Below are 19,347 nucleotides of genomic sequence, written 5' to 3' on the forward strand. Positions count from 1 at the left end.
TAGAACTAATTTTGTGTCATGATTCAAATAAACTATTATTAAGTCATTTTGGATTGGAGAAAATACAAGCATAAAGCACAGGACCAGGTACTGGCAATTCTTTCAAAAAGGATAATAACAAAGTGGCTTGAACGAAGCACAACGGCCTTGCAGCTACAAAAATATTAAGCTGCATGTGACACACAATTAGAGTGTATATGCTATTGTTTTTGGTCAGGAGCAGAGTGCTGAAGGAAGCATGTCCAAGGAAGGTCAAGGTAGAGGTGATACAGCACTTGCTCCCCTCATCAGTTGGTGCCTACATCCCTTCTCAGTTCCACACATCTCTCCTCAGTGTTCTTTCATTTGAAAGGGACCCAACATCATAAGATCTCATTTTCAGATTTGTGGCATGAAGAAACCCAAAGTCTGCTTGGTGACTTCCCTTATCATAAAAACATTAGCCAGTGCATTTTTAAGAATGCTGGGAGGTGGACAAGGAAGCTGTGGGACACACTGAGTTATTTTAAACCCCTTTAGGAAATACAACAAAAAAACAGATTTTGTAAATGCTTCTACTTCATTCCTCCCATCCGAAATCAAGAAACACACAACTGAAAAATTTATCGGGCCGGCCTGGTGGCTCAAGTGGTTGAAGTGCCGAGCTCCTAGGTGCCCGATCAATTCCCACATGGGCCAGTGAGCTGCGCCCTCTACAGATAAGATTGTGAACAACAGCTCTCCCTGGAGCTGGGCTGTGGAGTGCTGCCATGGGCTGTGGTGGACTACTGTGTGCTGCTGCCTGAGCGGCCAGCGTGAGTGTCCTATACAACTAGACTGAGAAACAACAGCTTGAACTGGAGTAGGGGGGGAGGCAGAAGAAAGGGGAAATGAAAACTTATCATGCCTGAAAGTGATTACTTTTTATAATGAGGAAAAAATACCTTGTAATCCACTCCCCCAATTATTTTCCGAACCAGTTGAAATGTTAAGGCCCAAAGCTGTGTTCTTTCCCATTCAAGAGTGTCAGAATTTATCAGGGATTCACAAACCATCCTAGAAAAAAGGAATACCGATTCCAGTTACAAGACAGAAATTTGCAAATTTTCTAATAATCAAGGTGTGTGTACTCTGGATATTACATTTGTCGTAGTATTTTTCATAAAGGTACATTATTACTCAAGCACACTTTTAAAAATTTATGGATAGCATTTTATATATTTTATATGTATGAAACGATAACATAAAGTAGAACTAAATGACATTCATTATATTTTTACTAGAAAGAAATTTATCAAAAGATAGATGGTTAAATGTTTACCACCTATCAGCTTGTGGCAGATTGTATTTTCCCAAGATGGCTGCAACAAGATTTTCAATCCTCAGGCAATTCTGAAATGTGACATTGATATCCCTCACATGAAGAGGTGGGAAAAAAGTTTACAATCTCTTTCCTTAAATCTGGACAGGTCTAAGACTATGGCAAAAGGGACAGTGAGTGTGTGACTTCTAAGGCAAAGTGATACAGTTCTGCCTAGCCTTTTCAACGCTTGTTCTTGGACTCCACCATGCTATGAGAAAGTCTAGGTCACGTGGAAAGGACACATGCAGGTTCCAGCCAATATGAGGTCCCAACTGATAGCCAGGCATCAACCACCAGCCATATGAATGGGGAAGCCTTTGTCATGACTCCAGTCCTAGGCACCATCTGACTGTAATCACAAGACCCTCATAAAAAACTGTCTCATAAAAAAGCCCAGTCAACCACCATAACCATGGGTGTTCATAAAATAATTATTGTTTTAAACAGTACTGTTTTGAGGCAATTCATTGCATAGCAAAAGTTAACTGGAAAACAGCTCATCGAAGTGAGTGATTTTAGCTCCTGGGCTGAAAGGGAAAGCCTGAACTGTTTTTGAGCCTTTAAATATGTAATTCTAAGAAAACTAGAAACTAAAACCTGAGGTATTATGAAGTATTACGTGTTGAGCCTAACTTCCTTCTTCATTTCCTTATCCTTTTACAACCTCAACTAATTTCCAAATAATAGTAAAAAAGAAAATTCTTCGGATTGCTCATACCCATCATTAAACATACCTGGGTGGAAGAAGACCAGTCTCGACTGCCATTGCTAAGCAGTCATAAAGAAAAGAAATTCTTTTAGGACTATGTTGGCCATGAATGAATTTAACAATCCACTGGATGCACTGTTCATGAGATTCCTGGAAAGTTAGAAAATGATTACATTTTAGGCCTAAAGTTATATGTCGTAATTAACATAGCTAATGCTACACCTGGAGTATACCAAGACTATGAATGAAACACTCCACCATAAACATTCAGGGATGCAGACAATTAAAAAAAAGGAAAAAAAATCAGATTTAATATTTCAGCTACGTTAAACTTAAAATCTTAGCATTATAGAAACTAAACTCCCACTATTTTTATTAGATGGAACCTCCAAAAGGAGTAAGATTTTATTAACATATTCATGAGCAATAGAAAACTCTAACACAGATTGTGTAAGGCATTATAAGCCGTGACCTTAATGGCAGATTTAGATATTCCTATCACGGGGTGGTGGGGAATCCATTACAGATTAGTACATTAGTCTCATGAGAATTTAGTGTGAATCTAATCCTTAAAAGGCCAATCAATTATGAATCCAACGACAGAACAAATTTCTAGATTTCTGTGACTTTAAATCTGATACTGAAATGTACTGCCCATATCGAAGTCTGTCTTATAGGACATCCTCAAAAGAGCCTATGTCCCGTTGTTCTTCATTACCACTGTCCCTAACACATACTTCTGTTGTTGATCATATAATGTGGATTTACAAATATTACTTTCTTCTTGGCTCTCTCATTAGAATATAATATTCTTGCAGATAAGGGCCATACCTTAACTCATACAATGTTTAACAAATTATCAAACATTTTAAATCTTTTGGAAAGATGGTCAACATCAGAGAAGTGCAAAATAAAATTATATACTGAGATAAAATTTCTCATGTTTTAGATTGGCAAAGATCACAAAGTTCATTAACACTCTATTGTGAAGCTGTAGGGAATATATACTCTTAAATATTGCTAATGTTTAGGAGTATAAATTGGTGAGCCTTATGGAAAGCAACCAGGCAATTTCCATAAAAATTACAAATAGCCATACCTGCTCATTCAGCAATACTATTTCCATGAATTTATTCTCTGTCCCATGTGCAACATTAATCATTTTGCATTGTTTAAGGTGGAAAAGATAAGAAGCAACCTAAATGTCAGTCACTAGGGGACTGGTTAAAAAAAGGAAGGTGTAGCCATAAAACAAATATGCTGGAAGCAAGGAAGGAAGTCAGAAATTTTAATTTTTAGTGGATTGTTGTAGAATTACTTTCAGAATTAATTAATTCTGGTATTAAGGGTGAAAAAAAGCAAGGTGCTAATGAACAGTGTACATAATATATGACCATTCTATAAAAACGATTCTATATGCATAAAATACTTCTAGAAGGAAATACAAACTAAGAATCCTGGCTACAGATGGAAAAAAGAAAAGGTAATTAAACTAAAGAGATGAAAGACAGACTATTAATTGGGTCCACCTTTTTGTACCTTTTGCATTACAACACTTTAAAAAAAGAATGTTTTATCATTACGTGATCCATGTCTGAGTAGCAAGTCTTACCACCAATGGTTTAACTGCAAACATTTTCCTACCTATAATGAACCATAAAAAGACAATGAAGTCTTTAAGGATCACACATTTTGTCTTTTTCAGGGATATATTTTCTGGTGACTGTTCTTTGTTATTAAGTTTTACTGTTCCTTTCCTCTTTTTTATTATAATATCTTTATATCCTTATTATAAAATAGGATCCTTATTGTGGCATTTCTGTATCTTTACTATAGTATCTCTATATCAATACTGTGCCAGTTCCTTTGTTGAGAAAATGAAATTTTTATCCTTTATAATCCCTAACACAGCTGTTTTCAAGTACACCAAATAAATGAGAATAGGATAAAAATGGTTTTATGTAATCTAACATGGGAGATTTTTAAAGACATCTCACACTGTACTGTCATCAACTTGAATTCTCAATACAGGTTCCCCACTGGAATACAAATTGAAACAAATGGAAACCAGAATAGACATAAAAGATGACGACAATTTTATCTCCCCTTTTCCAACAGCAACATCAAAGTAAGTGTAAAAAAAAGAAGGGGTCAAAAATTATTAGCTGAATGTATTAAAAAAGCAGTACTCACCTGGGAAAGACCACTCCAAAACTGTCTGAAGGCTCCCAAACAGCTAATTAGTTTTGTTTTTTCATCTTCAGGGGTGTCCATAAACATGCTATAAACAAAAATCACGTTATTTGCCACTAGTTTTAAAAAGGTAATTCAACATAACCAGAACTGTGGATCTTATAAATCTCCAAGACAAAACTGAGTAAAATCTTAACAAAGATACACCCACGTAAAAACACAAAAATCTGCTCTGCATATACTCACCCAGGGAAAGCCTCTTCTATAATTTCCGTTTTCTGCAACAAAACAAAACAAAACGATATGAATAAAAAATTAAAAACTAAAAAAAAGGAGGGGCCTCCCCGAGCAAAACATTGGTGTAACATAGGGCAAGTCACCTTAACCACCTACACGCAGAAACTAACAATGCCTGCCTGACCTGTCACAATGCCTATTGTGGATTTCAAGGAGGCTTTGAATTTGACAGCAGTTTGAGAATCGCTAAACCTCTGCGCACATACACAGTGTCACAACCAAGGAGAGGTGGGGAGAAGTTGGCCGAGCCGGATTCTTTAATCCGATGCCCCCAAGACTCCCCCTCGCCCGGCCGTAGTCCTGAATCCCTGACCCTTTCACTCACCACCACCTCCTCAAAAATGCTCTGCAGTTGCGTCTCCATCTGGACCATCACCCCCGCCTTCCTTGGGCGCCCGGCGCGCGGCCTGCGATCAGGCCCGAGCTCCGGGGAATAGAAAGAGGGGCGGAGACGCCCTCAGGAAATCGCAGGTCGAACCGATCGCTTTCCACCCCAAACGCTCAAATGAAAGAGTCCCCTCTAAGGTCCAGCAAACAACCGAGGCCTGCAAGGAAGCACCGGGAAGCTCATGGTGCTTTCCGATTACAAAACCCCCGGAAACCAGGGACCTAGCTAGATGGTTCCGAGAGTCAGAAGAGAGCGCCCCCAAGCGGCGCCTCGAGCATAAGTCACGTCGAGGCGTTGTCCGCTGCAGGCCGCCACCTCCTGGCAGGAGCGGGTGTTGCTTCCTCCTCGGGTCTAAAGCTTTTGCATGTTGGAAAGGAGAAAAGCTTGGATGCCAGGGGCTGCAGTCTGCAGGCAATGTTTCTGCTGCACCCTGCACCCTGGGTCAAACTGATGATGGCTGCTGACTTTCTGTCCTGCAGCTCCATCAGCAGCCTGGAGCCAGGAGTTGAAACAATACTTTTCTTGACCACAGATATCATATCTTCTCAACGATGGTAACCTCAGTGCTGGACACATAGCAGGTTTTCAATGAATGTTAAAAAAAAGAATGCATCATTATTGATTTTTAATTGGAATAACAATATTTACCATTTTTAGTTATCATAATCTAAAAATAATATTTATCAATTACTGAATACCTGTAGCCTATTTGATGGGGATGGGGTGGAGAAGGGTGGCAAAGAGGAAGGCTGATCCACTGGTGTGGTCAGAGCAGATACCTAAGTGCTCTGACTGCTGTGCCTCCCCACACCCCATGGCTTTATTCCTTCAAGCGGGAAACCTTGTCCTTCTTCAGCCTGATTTAGGGGTCTCTTCTTTATCCTCATAAAACACCTTTGTGCATAACTAGTAGAGTACTTCATTTATGGAGTATTTATCCACCATTCACTCAGTGCTAGAAACAGTGTTAGGTGTTTAATGAACTATTGCAGTAATCAATTTTGCAGAATGTCCAAGCTAGGATGACAGACCTAGAATTATTAAAACCCAAGTTCCCTAACAATCTATTGTTCTTTTTTCTATATTAAGCAAATTATCTTATAGTGTATTACCTTTAATCACATACTCTTCTAAAATGGTTTTCATCTACTATCAAGCAGATTTTCATGCTTCCACTCTGTTTCCAAATTAGTGTATTCTCTGCAAATGCCAGCTAATCTTAATATGGGCCAGGGCTTGTACAGTTAACAAGGTAAAATAGCCAGGAAAGAATTATGTTTTGGCCATAACTAAATACAAATTATTTTTTATATCATTCTTGTTGATGTTCCATTCATTGAATAAAAATTGACCATCTATTTCTAGATCTTCTTAATGTGTTTCCCCCAATATTCATTTTTAAAATCGATGTATAATTTATATACAACGAAATACATAAATTTTAAATGTATAGATCCATGAATTTTGACAAATGTTCACAGTTGTTTAACTACCACCTCCATCAAGACATGGAATACTTTTATCACCCCAGAAATTTCTGCTCTCTTTGCAGTCAACCCCACCTGTAGCAGCAAACACTGTTTTAATTTATGTAACCATTAATTAGTTTGCATGTTCTTAAAGTTTATGTAATTGGAATCACATATGATGTAATCTTGTGTCTACCTTCTTTCACACATTATATTTTGAGATCCATCCATGTGTATCATTTTGTTGAATGATTAAACTACAGATTATTTATTGATCCACCAGTTGGTGGTGAGGACTTATAAAAACTTTGATTTCATAACTTGTGGGCCAATATTTAGATTTTGTACTTATTGTGGATGGAAAAAAAAAGGGGGTTAGGGGGTTCTATGAGAAGTAACCTCACTGGGTGATCTGATCTGAATTCCTAACTGGGCAGGTCATGTGGATACTCATTACCCAGGCCTATAACTTCCTTAGTGAAAGGTTTTAAGCCAGCTCTGTCCATTGTTCTTGTGCATCTAGGTTGACATACCTTTGAAATACCAGAAGTAATGCCCTTGGAAGAGGGTATTAACCCTCAAGAGAACACATAATCTTGTTAACTATCCTGTAATCCAACCCTCACCTTGTTTTTTTCCCACCTGCGTGCAATCTTCCTTATGTTCCCTCCTTAATTACCAATGCATAAAAGAAGCTGTAAAAACAGCATTTGAGATCTTGCTCCCTGGCATATGTTGTCAGTTTGGCTCAAATAAACTCATAAAAAAATCTATACAGGTTTGGACATTCCTTATCGACATTTAGGTGGCGTGGTTGGCAGGATTCTGAAGCAGCCTATCCAGGACCACCCTAGAAACCTGGACCTGGTACTACGTAGGTACAAGCAAGGGCCCAATGTGCCCCCCTGGCTCCTTGCTTCTCATCAGCTAAACTGAGGTGAGTTTCTCTTGGAATTTTGGGCCTCCTTGCTTTGAATACCAGGTCATAACTTTATCTGAGCTCTTCTTAGAAAATCCTCGAGATGGATAAGGATTGAGATTACCCAAGGAAAGAACAAAAAAATGGGCTGCTGCTTTAAGTTTTGGCTTTTTAATTGGATTGCTTACTGGGAGTCTGAACAAAATCTTTGCTGGTCAAATGAGACACTGAACAATCTTTAGCTCCAAGAGAGAAAAGGCACTTGCTTTCCCAACCCCTATAGCCAATGGGGTGATGTCAGTTGTTCAGATCCCTGAATTCGGTGCAGCGGAGATGGGTGCAATTGTCCAGTTCATTAGAGTAGCCAGTCCCAAGGAAGCTGACAGGAGCCCAAGAGACAGGGCAACGCACCCTGGAGTGGAGTGTGTCCTCAGAGAGGAGCCTGAGACAGGAATCTGTGCCTTGGAAAATGTCTCGATTCTAGCAGTGTTTAGTAAGTTCTTGCTGGCCCTTGCTCGGGTATGCTTAGGTGACTAAGAATCTTTGTGGGGTTGCTTGAGGAAAATTTTTCTCTAGGGCATAAAGAAGTCCTATAGGGATATCTACTACATTTGGCTCATCTAGAATTGTGCATGTAAAGGCTGGTTTTCCCTAGAAGTAAAATGGGAAATCGTGTCTCTGAAGCCACCCAAGCCCATGACAGTGAGCCTCCCATTTATAATTTACGATGGCTAAGATGAAGATTCTTTGTTACCTCTAAATAAATTTTTGTGCACACAATTAGAAAAAGCTAGCTACAGAATTAGGCAGACTGAATAAAAAAAAGAAACTATTAGAGACTGTTTCACAACTTTAAAAGGCCTTCTCCCCTAAGTTAAAAATGGAACTATGTAAAAGGGTTTAGATAAATGGATCAACCTTCGATGTCTTTTAGGTGTCAATTCAATTCTTTGGGGAATTAAAAATGGCTGTCTTTTTTTTTTAAAAGGGGAATTCATCTGGAATTTGACTTGTCAAGGAGAGATATAAATTATAAATGTCTCCAAAACAAAATTAGAATCTAACTGTTCTCTGTTTGTGTCTGTCTGTGTATGTCTATATATACATGTGTTGTAAATGTGAGATAATTTTCTATCTGCAGATGGTATTGTTAAAATTAATTTAAAGGCAAGTGCTTGTAAGAATTGGATATTCTAAAATTCTCAAATATAGAAACTAACTCAAATGCTTTTCAAGTTCACATGAGCTAAGAGTCCTTAGTAAACAAAAGCTAGCTTAGGTTGGTTGGTTGAAGTAAAACAGACATGTCTTTGTTTTGCCTGGGTTTTACAAAAATAAATCTATGTTAATGATTGAATTTTATGTCTATGAAAATGTTTCTAGAGGTTATAAAATGTCCAAGCTAAAGAATGCTAATTGATAACTTCTTAGTTTTTATCAGACATTAAGGTTTTAAGGGTTAAGATTTCAATATAGTAGGAAAACTTCTAGGATATATTGGGCTGTGGGAAACCCAAGATGGCTGCTTGGTTCTTCGCTGCTCCCTGACTCCCCATTTTTCAATTTTTGCATTCCTTCATGTATCACAATGCATTTAAGCTAAAGGAACTTATGAGCTGACATTATTGAAAGGAGACATCTTACAATATTACCAAGGTCTAGGAAATGCTAACTTGGTAACTGCTTCCTTTCCCAAATTGCTCCCAGGATCTAAAGACTTTAGAGCAGTGGTGTCCAAACTTTTTTCAACCTTTTTCACCAAGGGCCATATGAGGTAAAATACACAAACAGCCGGGCCACTCACTCGAGGTGAAGTACGTATTGCCTCACCTGGTTTATTTAAGTAAACTAGATATATTTTTGGAATTTGCTGCGGGCCAATTAACAATGGATTGCAGACGGCAGTTGGCCCGCGGACCACAGTTTGGGCACCCCTGCTTTAGATGTTGTTTCTTTGGAAAAGACATCAAATAAAAGACACTCTCCAACCTCATGGCAAGGGCCCTTATCAGGCTCCTAACCACGAATGGACATCTACCCCTGTACGCACATCAAAGATTCCTCGAGGATTAGAAGCCACTGACAACAAGGGAGGTAGCTGTTTCAAGACACTGACAAAGTTTGTATATCTATGGAACTCAGAATCCATTTTGTTTGATTGTTTTTACCTGTTTGCTAATGATATTAGTCATAATAATAGTTGTACTTGTTCTTTGGGTTTTTCTATATAGTCAAACTGTTTATGATTACTGAACATGTATAATATAACCAATAGTGCTCGTTTCATGACTTCTGCAAATTTACACTAGATGCCAATTATAAAAAAATGAGACAGAAGGCAAAAGTTGGATTACGCTAGTTCATAGGATAGAAATGACCCAGTGTTTCTTGCCGTGAAGACCATCAGAGCTGACTGCTTTCCATTTACCTGCCCTTCCTTTTTTGAGAAAAATTTGGCCTCAGCTCAGATCCATGGTTACAGTGTTCCCCATCCCTAGCGGTGAACAAGATGACGTCACTGACACTTCCTAGGAATGAGCCTTCCTAGAGCTGTGAGACCATACTATCTAACCAAAAGGTTGGTCATCAATTAATTCGTCAGATTAATTTATGACCAAAAGAAAGAACTGAGAATGAAAAATAGGGGTTCTATGGGAAGTAACCTCACTGGGTGATCTGATCATAAATTCCTACCTGGGCAAGTCATGTGGATAGTCATTACCCAGGCCTCTAACTTCTTTAGTGAAAGGTTTTAAGCCAGCCCTGCCCATTGTTCTTGGGCATCTAAGTTAACACACCTTTGAAATGCCAGAAGTAATACCCCTGGAAGGGGGAATTAACCCTCAAGAGAACACATAATCTTGTTGACTATCCTGTGATCCAATCCTCACCTTGCTTTTTCCCACCTGCATGAAATTTTCCTTATGTTCCCTCCTTAATTTCCAATGCACAAAAGAAGCTGCAAAACTTATCCTCTGGGGCATTTGAGATCTTGCTTCCTGGCATATGTCATCAATTTGGCTCAAATAAACTCATTCTCCACAGGTTTGGATGTTTCTTATGTCAATAATCTTGAGCTCTTATAAAGCATAACTGCCTTTTTTGGGCTCCAAAACTGCCTGCAGAACGAGCAGCCCCCATTGGGCTGATTGTACTATTTGATAAACTGTACTACGTGCATCATTGTTAAATAATACTCCTTGTACTATAATTGTGTGATCAAAGTCAGCCTTTTTTGTCCCACAGGCCTGGGCTGAAACTAGGACTTTATAAATGCTTAATCATGTATTACCCACTGTTCTCACCTCCCAACTCCACTTATTGGATCACTGATTCAGCCAACCATTGAAAGGCCCGTTGCCCCCACCAATCAGAAAACAAATGTTTTGTTTATGTTTTGTTTTCTCCCCTATCAACCCATCTCTTTGATCCACAGCTCCTTGTAACTTTTACCTTTATAAACCGTACCATATTGCTTCCATTTTGGAACGTGTTCCCAGTTCATACCGAGGGCAAATTAGTATCTGAATAAACTCTCTTTAAGTTGTTTTTTAAAAAAATATATCTCCAGACTTTGGATTACAGTGGGCACGTATGTTCATTTTTAAACTATTTTGAATAAAGTGATCATGAACATTCTCAAACAAGTGTTCGTGTGGGCATGTTATCGTCTCTGTTGCATAAATACCTAGGAGCAGAATTTTTCAGTCATATGGTAAGTATGTTTAACTTTATAAGAAAGTTGCCAAACAGTTGTCCAAAACAATGTTACCATTCTTATATCCAAATACTACCAATGTATGAGAGTTCCAACCAGTCTACATCCCTGTCAATCACATTGTCAATCTTTTTACTTTAGCCATTCTAATGGGTGTGCTTCTCTCTAATGATGTCGATTTTTTAAACTGTATATCTTATAAACTATTTAGATATCTTTTGTGAAGGGTTTCTTGAAGTCTTTTGCTCATTATTAATCTGGTGATTTCTTATATTCTTATTTATTTGTAGGAGTACTTATATATTGTTGATGCAAGAATGTCTACACCTGTAGAGCATTTTTAGAAAAAATGTGTTTGAGCCAAACTGAGGATACACCTAGAAGCAACCGCTCAACAGACTGAAATAAATGCTTCAGAGAGTAACAGTTTGTAGTCTCTTTTATGCATTTGAGATTAAGGAGAGAACCTGAAATATTACTTGAAAGGGGTCAAAGGAAGTTGAAGATCGGATTACAGGATTTGTTAAGATTTTGTGCTTTCTTGAGAGTGATCACACTTTAGAAGGAGGGGTCTGGAAAGAGGCATTTAAAAGGTGTGTTAACCTAGATACACAAAAACAATGGACAGGGCTTGCTTGAGGCAAAGGTAAGCCTTTTACTAAAGGCTTACAGACCTTTCCACAAAAGCTTATAAGATACCTGGGACGTGACTACCCACCATGACCTGCCCAGTTAGGAATTTATGACCAGATCACCCTGTGAGATTACTTTCCATAGAACCCCCCACTTTTTTTTGTCCACAATATTCTGTACATAAGTCTGTTATTAGATATATGTATGGTGAATGTTCTGTCCCTGTCTTGGCTTGCTTTTTGATTTCTTAAATGATGTCTTTGATTAGCAAAAATTTTTAATTTTGACAAAGTCCAATTTATTATTTTAAAATTTTTATCATTATGTTTTAGTAACCTCTGGCAGAATGGTAGAATGAATGGATGTGTTTGGAATGAATGAATGAATAAAATGAAAGACTCTTGAGATTGAAAAGGAAGCTATGGATAGTAAACTGGATTCTATTTTCTGAACAGATAAGAAGTTGTCTTATGGAATGATCGATGAAAATTAAAATCCCATTGGTTAAGAGATCAGGGTTCAGTGGTTTTTGAAAAGGGCAATTTTGACTTAGTCCTGAAGAGTGAACCATTTTGTGGAGATAGCAGGAGCAAGGTAGAGGATGATGGTATTGGGGATTAGAGGCCTTGCTTAGGGATTAGGGAGACTAGGGATGTTGGTAGCTATGTGGCAAGCCCCTTAATTTCTTGATGCTTCAATTTTACCATCTGCAGAACAACTAATTCCTGTGTGAAGGAAAAGTGAATGTGGTTAAAAAATTCAGTCTAGAACCAGGCTCAAAGTAAGCGATCTATGATTGGTAGCTCTTGCTAATTTATGCACTTTTTGTAACTCCCTCACTCTATAAAATGGTAGGGCTCCACAGCAGAGTTCAGGTTGTGTAGGAGAAGTACACTATAAATTAAAAAGAGGGAGAAAATCCTTATCTGAGGGATAAGACCTTTGGAAAAGGCATTCAGTCTTTCTGTAGTGTGTGGGTTGTTAAAGGGGAAAGTATCCTGACAGTTATGAGTCTGGAAAGGATATTATTGGGGAGTGGTTCTGGGAAAACCTGTAAAGACCATCATCTAACCATCTCTGTGTTTGTGTGCTTGGTAGAGAGCAGGGCTGGGGAAATGAGAGTTTGCAGTATAATGAGTATTGTGTGATTCTGTGTAATAAACAATCAAACTTTCACCAAAAAGAGGTCTAGCCTGTACCTTTGACTTATGATAGGTCATCTCCAAACTCTTGAAATATCATAAATTGTGGAATACTTTTGTTTTGTCTGAGGTCTTTGGTTCACTCTGAGTAGTCTAAGGATGTGATTTTTGTGGGTCCTGAGGTATTAACTCAATCTCTGAATAGGCTGGAGATTGAGATCAGCTTGAGATTGAGATAACCTGGATAGTTAACCAGGCCCATATGATGGAGCCCCATAAAAATCTCTGGACACAGTGGCTCATGTGAGCATCCTTGGATGGCAATATTTTGTATTGTCACATATTGATGCCAGAAAGTAATACTGTCCACAACTCCATGGAGAGAGGATAACTAGAGGCTTTATATTTGGAACTTCCCTGGACTTTTTCCTATGCACCTCTTCCCCTTGGCTAATTTTAGTCCGTACCTTTTAGCTATAAAAAACTATAACCATGAGTATAACATGACTACTTCTAGGTAATGATCATAACTAAGGAATGTCTTGGGGACTCCCAAACTTGGAATTGGTGTCAAAAGTTAGGATGGTTTTGGGGACTATTTCTTCTAAATATACACACCAAAATTCCACTTTTGTTAGGAAGGAAGGAAAGAGAGAAGTAAGAAAGGATGGAAGAGATGGAGGGGAGGAAGAAGGAAAAAGCAAGAGAAGAAAGAAAATGTCAACCACCGTCTTATCTGTATAGGTACCTGTGTTGTACACACATAGAGAAAGCATGGAAGTATTTTTGCCACGGTAGGCATGTTAATGGTTCCCCAAAGATGTCCATGCCCTAATCCCCATGTTAGATTACAGGATAAAGGGGAATTAAAGTTGTAGATAACAATTAAGATTGCTAATGAGGCCGGCCTGGTGGCTCAGGTGGTTCGAGTTCCATGCTCATAACTCCGAAGGCTGCCGGTTCGATTCCCCCAAAGGCCAGTGGGCTCTCAACCACAAGGTTGCCAGTTCGATTCCTCAAGTCCTGCAAGGGATGGTGGGCTCCGCCCCCTGCAACTAAGATTGAACACGGCACCTTGAGCTGAGCTGTTGCTGAGCTCCTGAATAGCTCAGTTGGTTGGAGTGTGGCCTCTCAACCACAAGGTTGCCAGTTCGACTCCCGCAAGGGATGGTGGGCTGTGCCCCCTGCAACTAGAAACGGACCTGGAGCTGAGCTGCGCCCTCCACAACTAAGACTGAAAGGACAACAACTTGACTTGGAAAAAAGGCCTGGAAGTACACAGTGTTCCCCACTAAAGTCCTGCTCCCCTTCCCCAATAAAATCTTTAAAAAAAAAAAGATAAAACTAAAAATTAAAAACAAAGATTGCTAATGAGCTGATCTTAAAATAGGGAGATTATCTTGGATTATCTAGATAAACCCAATGTCATCCAAAAGATCCTTAGAAGTGGAAGAAGGGGGCAAGGAAATTTTGAAATGTAAAGGCTCCAGTTGTCCTTTGCCATGGAGTTGTGGACAACATTACTTGCCTGTCCTCAATATGTGACAATACACACAAGATATTGCCAACCGGGAATGCTCACATGAATCACTGTGTCAAGAGATTTTATGGGGCTCCGTCATGTGGGCCTGGTTAACTGCCCAGGTAGCTGATCTCAGTCTCCAGCCCCTCCAGTGATTGAACTGATACCTCAGGACCCAACCTTCCCCACCTGAAATCTTATCCTTAGATTACGTGGAGTAACCCCATAGACCTCAGGCAAACCAAAACTGTTCTATGAGGTCTGACATTCCAAAGGTTTAGAGATTACCTATCAGAAGTCAAGGGCAAAGGCCAAACCACTTTTTGTTCAAAGATTGTTTACTACACAGAATCACACAATACTCATTACTCTGCAACCTTTCTTGTTTCCACCCCCACTCTCCACCTGATTAAAAAAAAAAATATATATATATATATGTATATGTATGTATATATATATATATATATATATATATACATACACCGTGTTTCCCTGAAAATAAGACCTAGCCAGACCATCAGCTCTAATGCGCCTTTTGGAGGAAAAATTAATATAAGACCCAGTATTTATTATATTATGTTATATTGTATTATATTATATTATACCCAGTCTTATATTATATTAAAATAAGACCGGATCTTATATTAAATTTTGCTCCAAAAGATGCATTAGAGCTGATGGTCTGGCTAGGTCTTATTTTTGGGGAAACATGGTAGACAGAGAAAGAGAGGGGTATTTTAAGTACATGTCTTTCCTAGAAGATGATCACTTCACTTTTGATGCTGAAAATTTCAACATGTGTGTTTCATAAATAACTCAACCTCATTAGTTCCAAATCATAACTTACCATCTTTCCAGAAAATTAGTCTCTCCTGGCACCCCTCTCTCTGCTAATAGCACCATTCCTTTTTTTTTTTTTTTTTTAAGATTTAATTGGGGATGGGGAACAGGACTTTATTGGGGAACAGTGTGTACTTCCAGGACTTTTTTTCCAAGTCAAATTGTTGTCCTTTCAATCTTAGTTGTGGAGGGTGCCATTCAGCTTTCAAATTTTTGTCCTTTCAGTCTTAGTTGTGGAGGGTGCAGCTCAGCTCCAGGTCCAGTTGCCGTTGCTAGTTGCAGGGGGCACAGCCCACCATCCCTTCCGACCATCCCTTTGGGGAGAGTCGCACCGGCAACCTTGTGGTTGAGAGGACCCGCTCCAACAAACTGAGCCATCTGGAAGCTCAGCGGCAGCTCAGCTCAAGGTGCTGTGTTCAATCTTAGTTGCAGGGGGCAGAGCCCACCATCCCTTGTGGGACTCGAGGAGTTGAACCGGCAACCCTGTGGTTCTGAGCCACTGGCCCATGTGGGAATCGAACCGGCAGCCTTCGGAGTTAGGAGCACAGAGTTCTAAATGCCTGAGCCACCGGACCAGCCCTAATAGCACCATTCTTAATGAAATTATTCTCTGAGCTCAGAGGTGTTGCCTTCATATTTCTCAAACCCAACACTTATTCTCTATTTCTACTGCCTTCATCTAGCTTGTCACCTCTCACTAAGACTGTGATAGCTACTGCACCTACTTGGCTTCTCTGCCTTCAGCTCTCTCTACTCCATTCTCTAGAATTGGGAAAACATTCCTAAAACACATCTGTCATCATGGTACTGTCTGACTCTAAATCCTACTTTGGCTTTTCATTTCCTAATGACTCACATTTTAATTTCTTCAAGCCTCTTCATTTTCTTCTTTTTCTTTTGCCACAAAATGACTTTTCACTTCAAATTTATTGAATCATGTCACGTAGAATTTACTGACTTAAGAATTTTGCTTTTCATAATCGATTCTGCCACATAAGAACTTCATTGTGCTGGATTATTTTATTTGTATATAGAAGTTTTGCTTCAAATAGTACTTTAACTCATATCAATAGCGTTCCTTGTGTTATCCAGAGTTAAAAACTTGAATTTTCTACTTATGGACTGCAAAATCAATTTATAACACTAATAAAATAATTACTAATTCCCTTTTGCTGTTATAATTTTTCAAAGTACCATATGTAAGTAAATGTTAAAAAGATGACCGATTCTCCAAAGCTCATATTTAAAAAATAAATGTCTCACACTTAAATCCTCCCCACTTTGAAATCTCACTCCATAGAAGTAACTACTTTCAATTATTTTTCTAAATAGCATGTTTATTCCACTATTTCTTGCTATTTCAGTTTTAGGTAGTATAGATTGACTTCTGTGGACAAAAAAGTGTTGCTGTAATAAATCATAAATTTCTAACTGAGCAAGTAATCATGGGTAGTCACACCCCAGGCATAACTTCTTTAGTGATAGGTTTAAAGCCATCCCTGTCCATTGTTCTTGTGCATCTAGGTTAACATACCTTTGAAATGCCAGAAGTAATACCCCTAGAAGGGGTAACCACCTTTAAGAAAACACATAATCTTGTAACTCAATCCCTGCCTTGCTTTCTCCCACCTTCATGTAATCTTCCTTAATTTCAAATGCATAAAAGAAATTGCAAAATTGTTATTCTCCAAAGCATTTTAGATCTTGCTTCCAGCAATTGTCAATTATGGCTCAAATAAACTCATAAACATTCTCTATAGGTTTGGACATTTCTTATATCAATGCTTCTTACTGTGAAAAAGAGTATTTGGTGTTCCTGGATATCCCTCAAATTTCCTCCTTGTCCATCCTAGTCATGTATCAGAATTTGTTGGTTAGATAATTACAGACTATTTATATTGTTTTGTCTCAATAGCTATTATTTACACTTTAGCACCATAGTTTATTGTGATTTCATTTTCATTTTCTATACAACTTGTTGGTTTGTTTTTGGAGTTAATTAAATGTTTAATGTTTTTTTCTTTGCTTAGTTTTGAATATGCCTATCCTTAATTCATCTAGAAAGCTGAGCCTGAGATGTTAATCTCCTCTCAGGAAGTTAGACCCATAAAGTATGCACCAATTTTATCTTCCTCTTGGGGATATCCCTCCTGGATCCTCTGCCCTTCACTGCATGTCTACATTGGTTGCTCTCTAAACCTACCTCACAGCTACTGTCCGGGGGTAGTGTCTGGCGATTTTCTTTTGTTCTCTGCTACATAAATCTTTTGTTTATGCAGTTTCACGTCTTCCTCTTCCTCAATTTACTACCTTGTTTGGGGATGGAGGAATGCATATCTTTCATTAACTTCTTCAAAAGACTTTCTTCCCCCTCCCCATTTTTTTATTTTGAAAAAAGTTAAATCTAGAGAAAAAGTGCAAGAATTTTAGAATCAACACACACATTTTAAACATTTTATCACATTTGCTATTTCTCTGTCTCTTCTTCTCTCTTTCTTCTCTCTGTCTCTCCTTCTTTCTACTAATCGAATCTCTATGTGAACTGTTTAAGAATTATTTATAGACACTATAACTTTATCCCTAAATATTTCATTGTGTGCCTTCTGAAAGTCATGCATGTAGAACTTGACTGTCAGAACTGGGGTACACTTAACACACTCAGGAAATTTAACATCAACATAATGCTATTATCTCAAATACATCCATAGTCACGTTTCCCCAGTAATGTCCTTCACTTACCTTTTTTTTTCTTCTATCTAGGATCCAATCAAGGATCTTGCACTGCATTTAGTTGTTAGGTTTCTGTTCTCCTTTAGTCGGAACAGTTCACTAATCCTTTATTTCTCCCACTTTTCATAAAATTGTCATTTTTGAAGATTCCAGGCCAGTTTTTTTGTTTTTTTGTTTGCTTGTTTTTTTGTTTGTTTTTGTAGAATGTCCCTCAATTTGGATTTGTCTCATTTCTCCTGATTATATTCATGTTAAACCTATTTTATTTTCTGTAGTTATGCTATATAGGTCATGTTGTATCCTTAAAAGTATTTCTTAGAATATTTAGCTCTTTGCCTTTAAGACTCTGATGTAAGCCATATAGCAAACAAATACATACATATGCATATGTATATACATACACATATATGCAAATAAAGTTTGTGCATAATTTCAAGTGGCCCACAGACATTCCCTTGAAGCCTACCCATCCACTGCATGAAACCTTGGCAAAGCCTGTGTTGTAAACACAGTCAGCATAGGTGATAGGACGCAAGTTCCCACTGCTCAGCAATAGAGCTTGAGTTACTTTTTAAGTCACATAATGTTTATTAGAAATGTTACCTCTAACATACTGTTATGGACTTACTTGTTTCTCCCAAATTCATATGTTGAATTCTTTTTTTATTTATTTTTTTAGATGAGCAGAGATTCTTATTAGATTGAAAGTACAGCTCTCTTACTAGAGGGGGTACCCGAAACTGGGATGCCCCCATATGTTGAATTCTTCATCCCTAGTACTTCAAAATGTGACTGTATTTGGAAATAGTCTTTAAAGGTAAAGAAGTTAAAATGAAGTCATTAGGGTTGGTCCTAATCCAATATGGCTGGTGTCCTTATGAGAAGAGAAGACTGACAGAGACAGAGACACTAGGCAGGTGCACAGACACAGAGACGCGTGTGAAGACACAGGAGAAGACGGCCATCTGCAAATCAAGCATAGAGGCCTTAGAAGAAACCAACCCTTGATCTTGGACTTCTAGCCTCCAGAACTGTGAGAAAATGAATTTCTTGTTTAAGCCACCCAGTCTTGGATAACTTATTATAGCAGCCCTAGAAAATTAATATAGGTACCTTTCTGAATCCTCTTAGAAAAGTTTATTATTTCCTCTTCTATTCCTCTGGTACTTCGCTAATATCACTAGTATAGTGCATATTACATAATATTACGGTTTGAAATGTCTGTTTATTCTACCAGACTAAAGCTCTTTAGAGTAGATACAGAAACCGAACATTTTTGCATCTCCCAATGCCTGGCATAAAATCTGGGGCTTGGTGGTACTTAGTTATTATTTGTTACTCTGGATTGAATAAGGCATCTAAGTTTCCACTGTTTCATGGTTGAGGCTTCCTTCAAGGTAATAGCTATTTCTGAAATGCTGGATATAGAGAAAGTTTTGGATCAC

The 19,347-nt window shown here is 38.4% G+C and overlaps 1 protein-coding gene across 2 annotated transcripts in view; it reads right to left on the reverse strand.

Annotated features, from left to right (window-relative positions):
- The window catches only part of MED23 (mediator complex subunit 23), a 40,452-nt gene extending 35,305 nt beyond the window's left edge, over window positions 1-5,147 (reverse strand). For both annotated transcript variants that reach the window (XM_033102356.1, XM_033102352.1), the window contains exons 1-5: window positions 4,867-5,147; window positions 4,491-4,522; window positions 4,245-4,332; window positions 2,077-2,201; window positions 924-1,035 (exon numbers count right to left, since the gene is read on the reverse strand). In XM_033102356.1, the coding sequence (XP_032958247.1) occupies window positions 924-1,035; window positions 2,077-2,201; window positions 4,245-4,332; window positions 4,491-4,522; window positions 4,867-4,914 (405 nt within the window). In that variant the 5' untranslated portion in view covers window positions 4,915-5,147. The remainder of the gene's footprint in view (window positions 1-923; window positions 1,036-2,076; window positions 2,202-4,244; window positions 4,333-4,490; window positions 4,523-4,866) is intronic.
- Between the last annotated feature and the right edge of the window lie 14,200 nt (window positions 5,148-19,347).

Source organism: Rhinolophus ferrumequinum, chromosome 3 (genome assembly GCF_004115265.2).
Source record: "Rhinolophus ferrumequinum isolate MPI-CBG mRhiFer1 chromosome 3, mRhiFer1_v1.p, whole genome shotgun sequence".
Lineage (NCBI taxonomy): Eukaryota > Metazoa > Chordata > Mammalia > Chiroptera > Rhinolophidae > Rhinolophus > Rhinolophus ferrumequinum.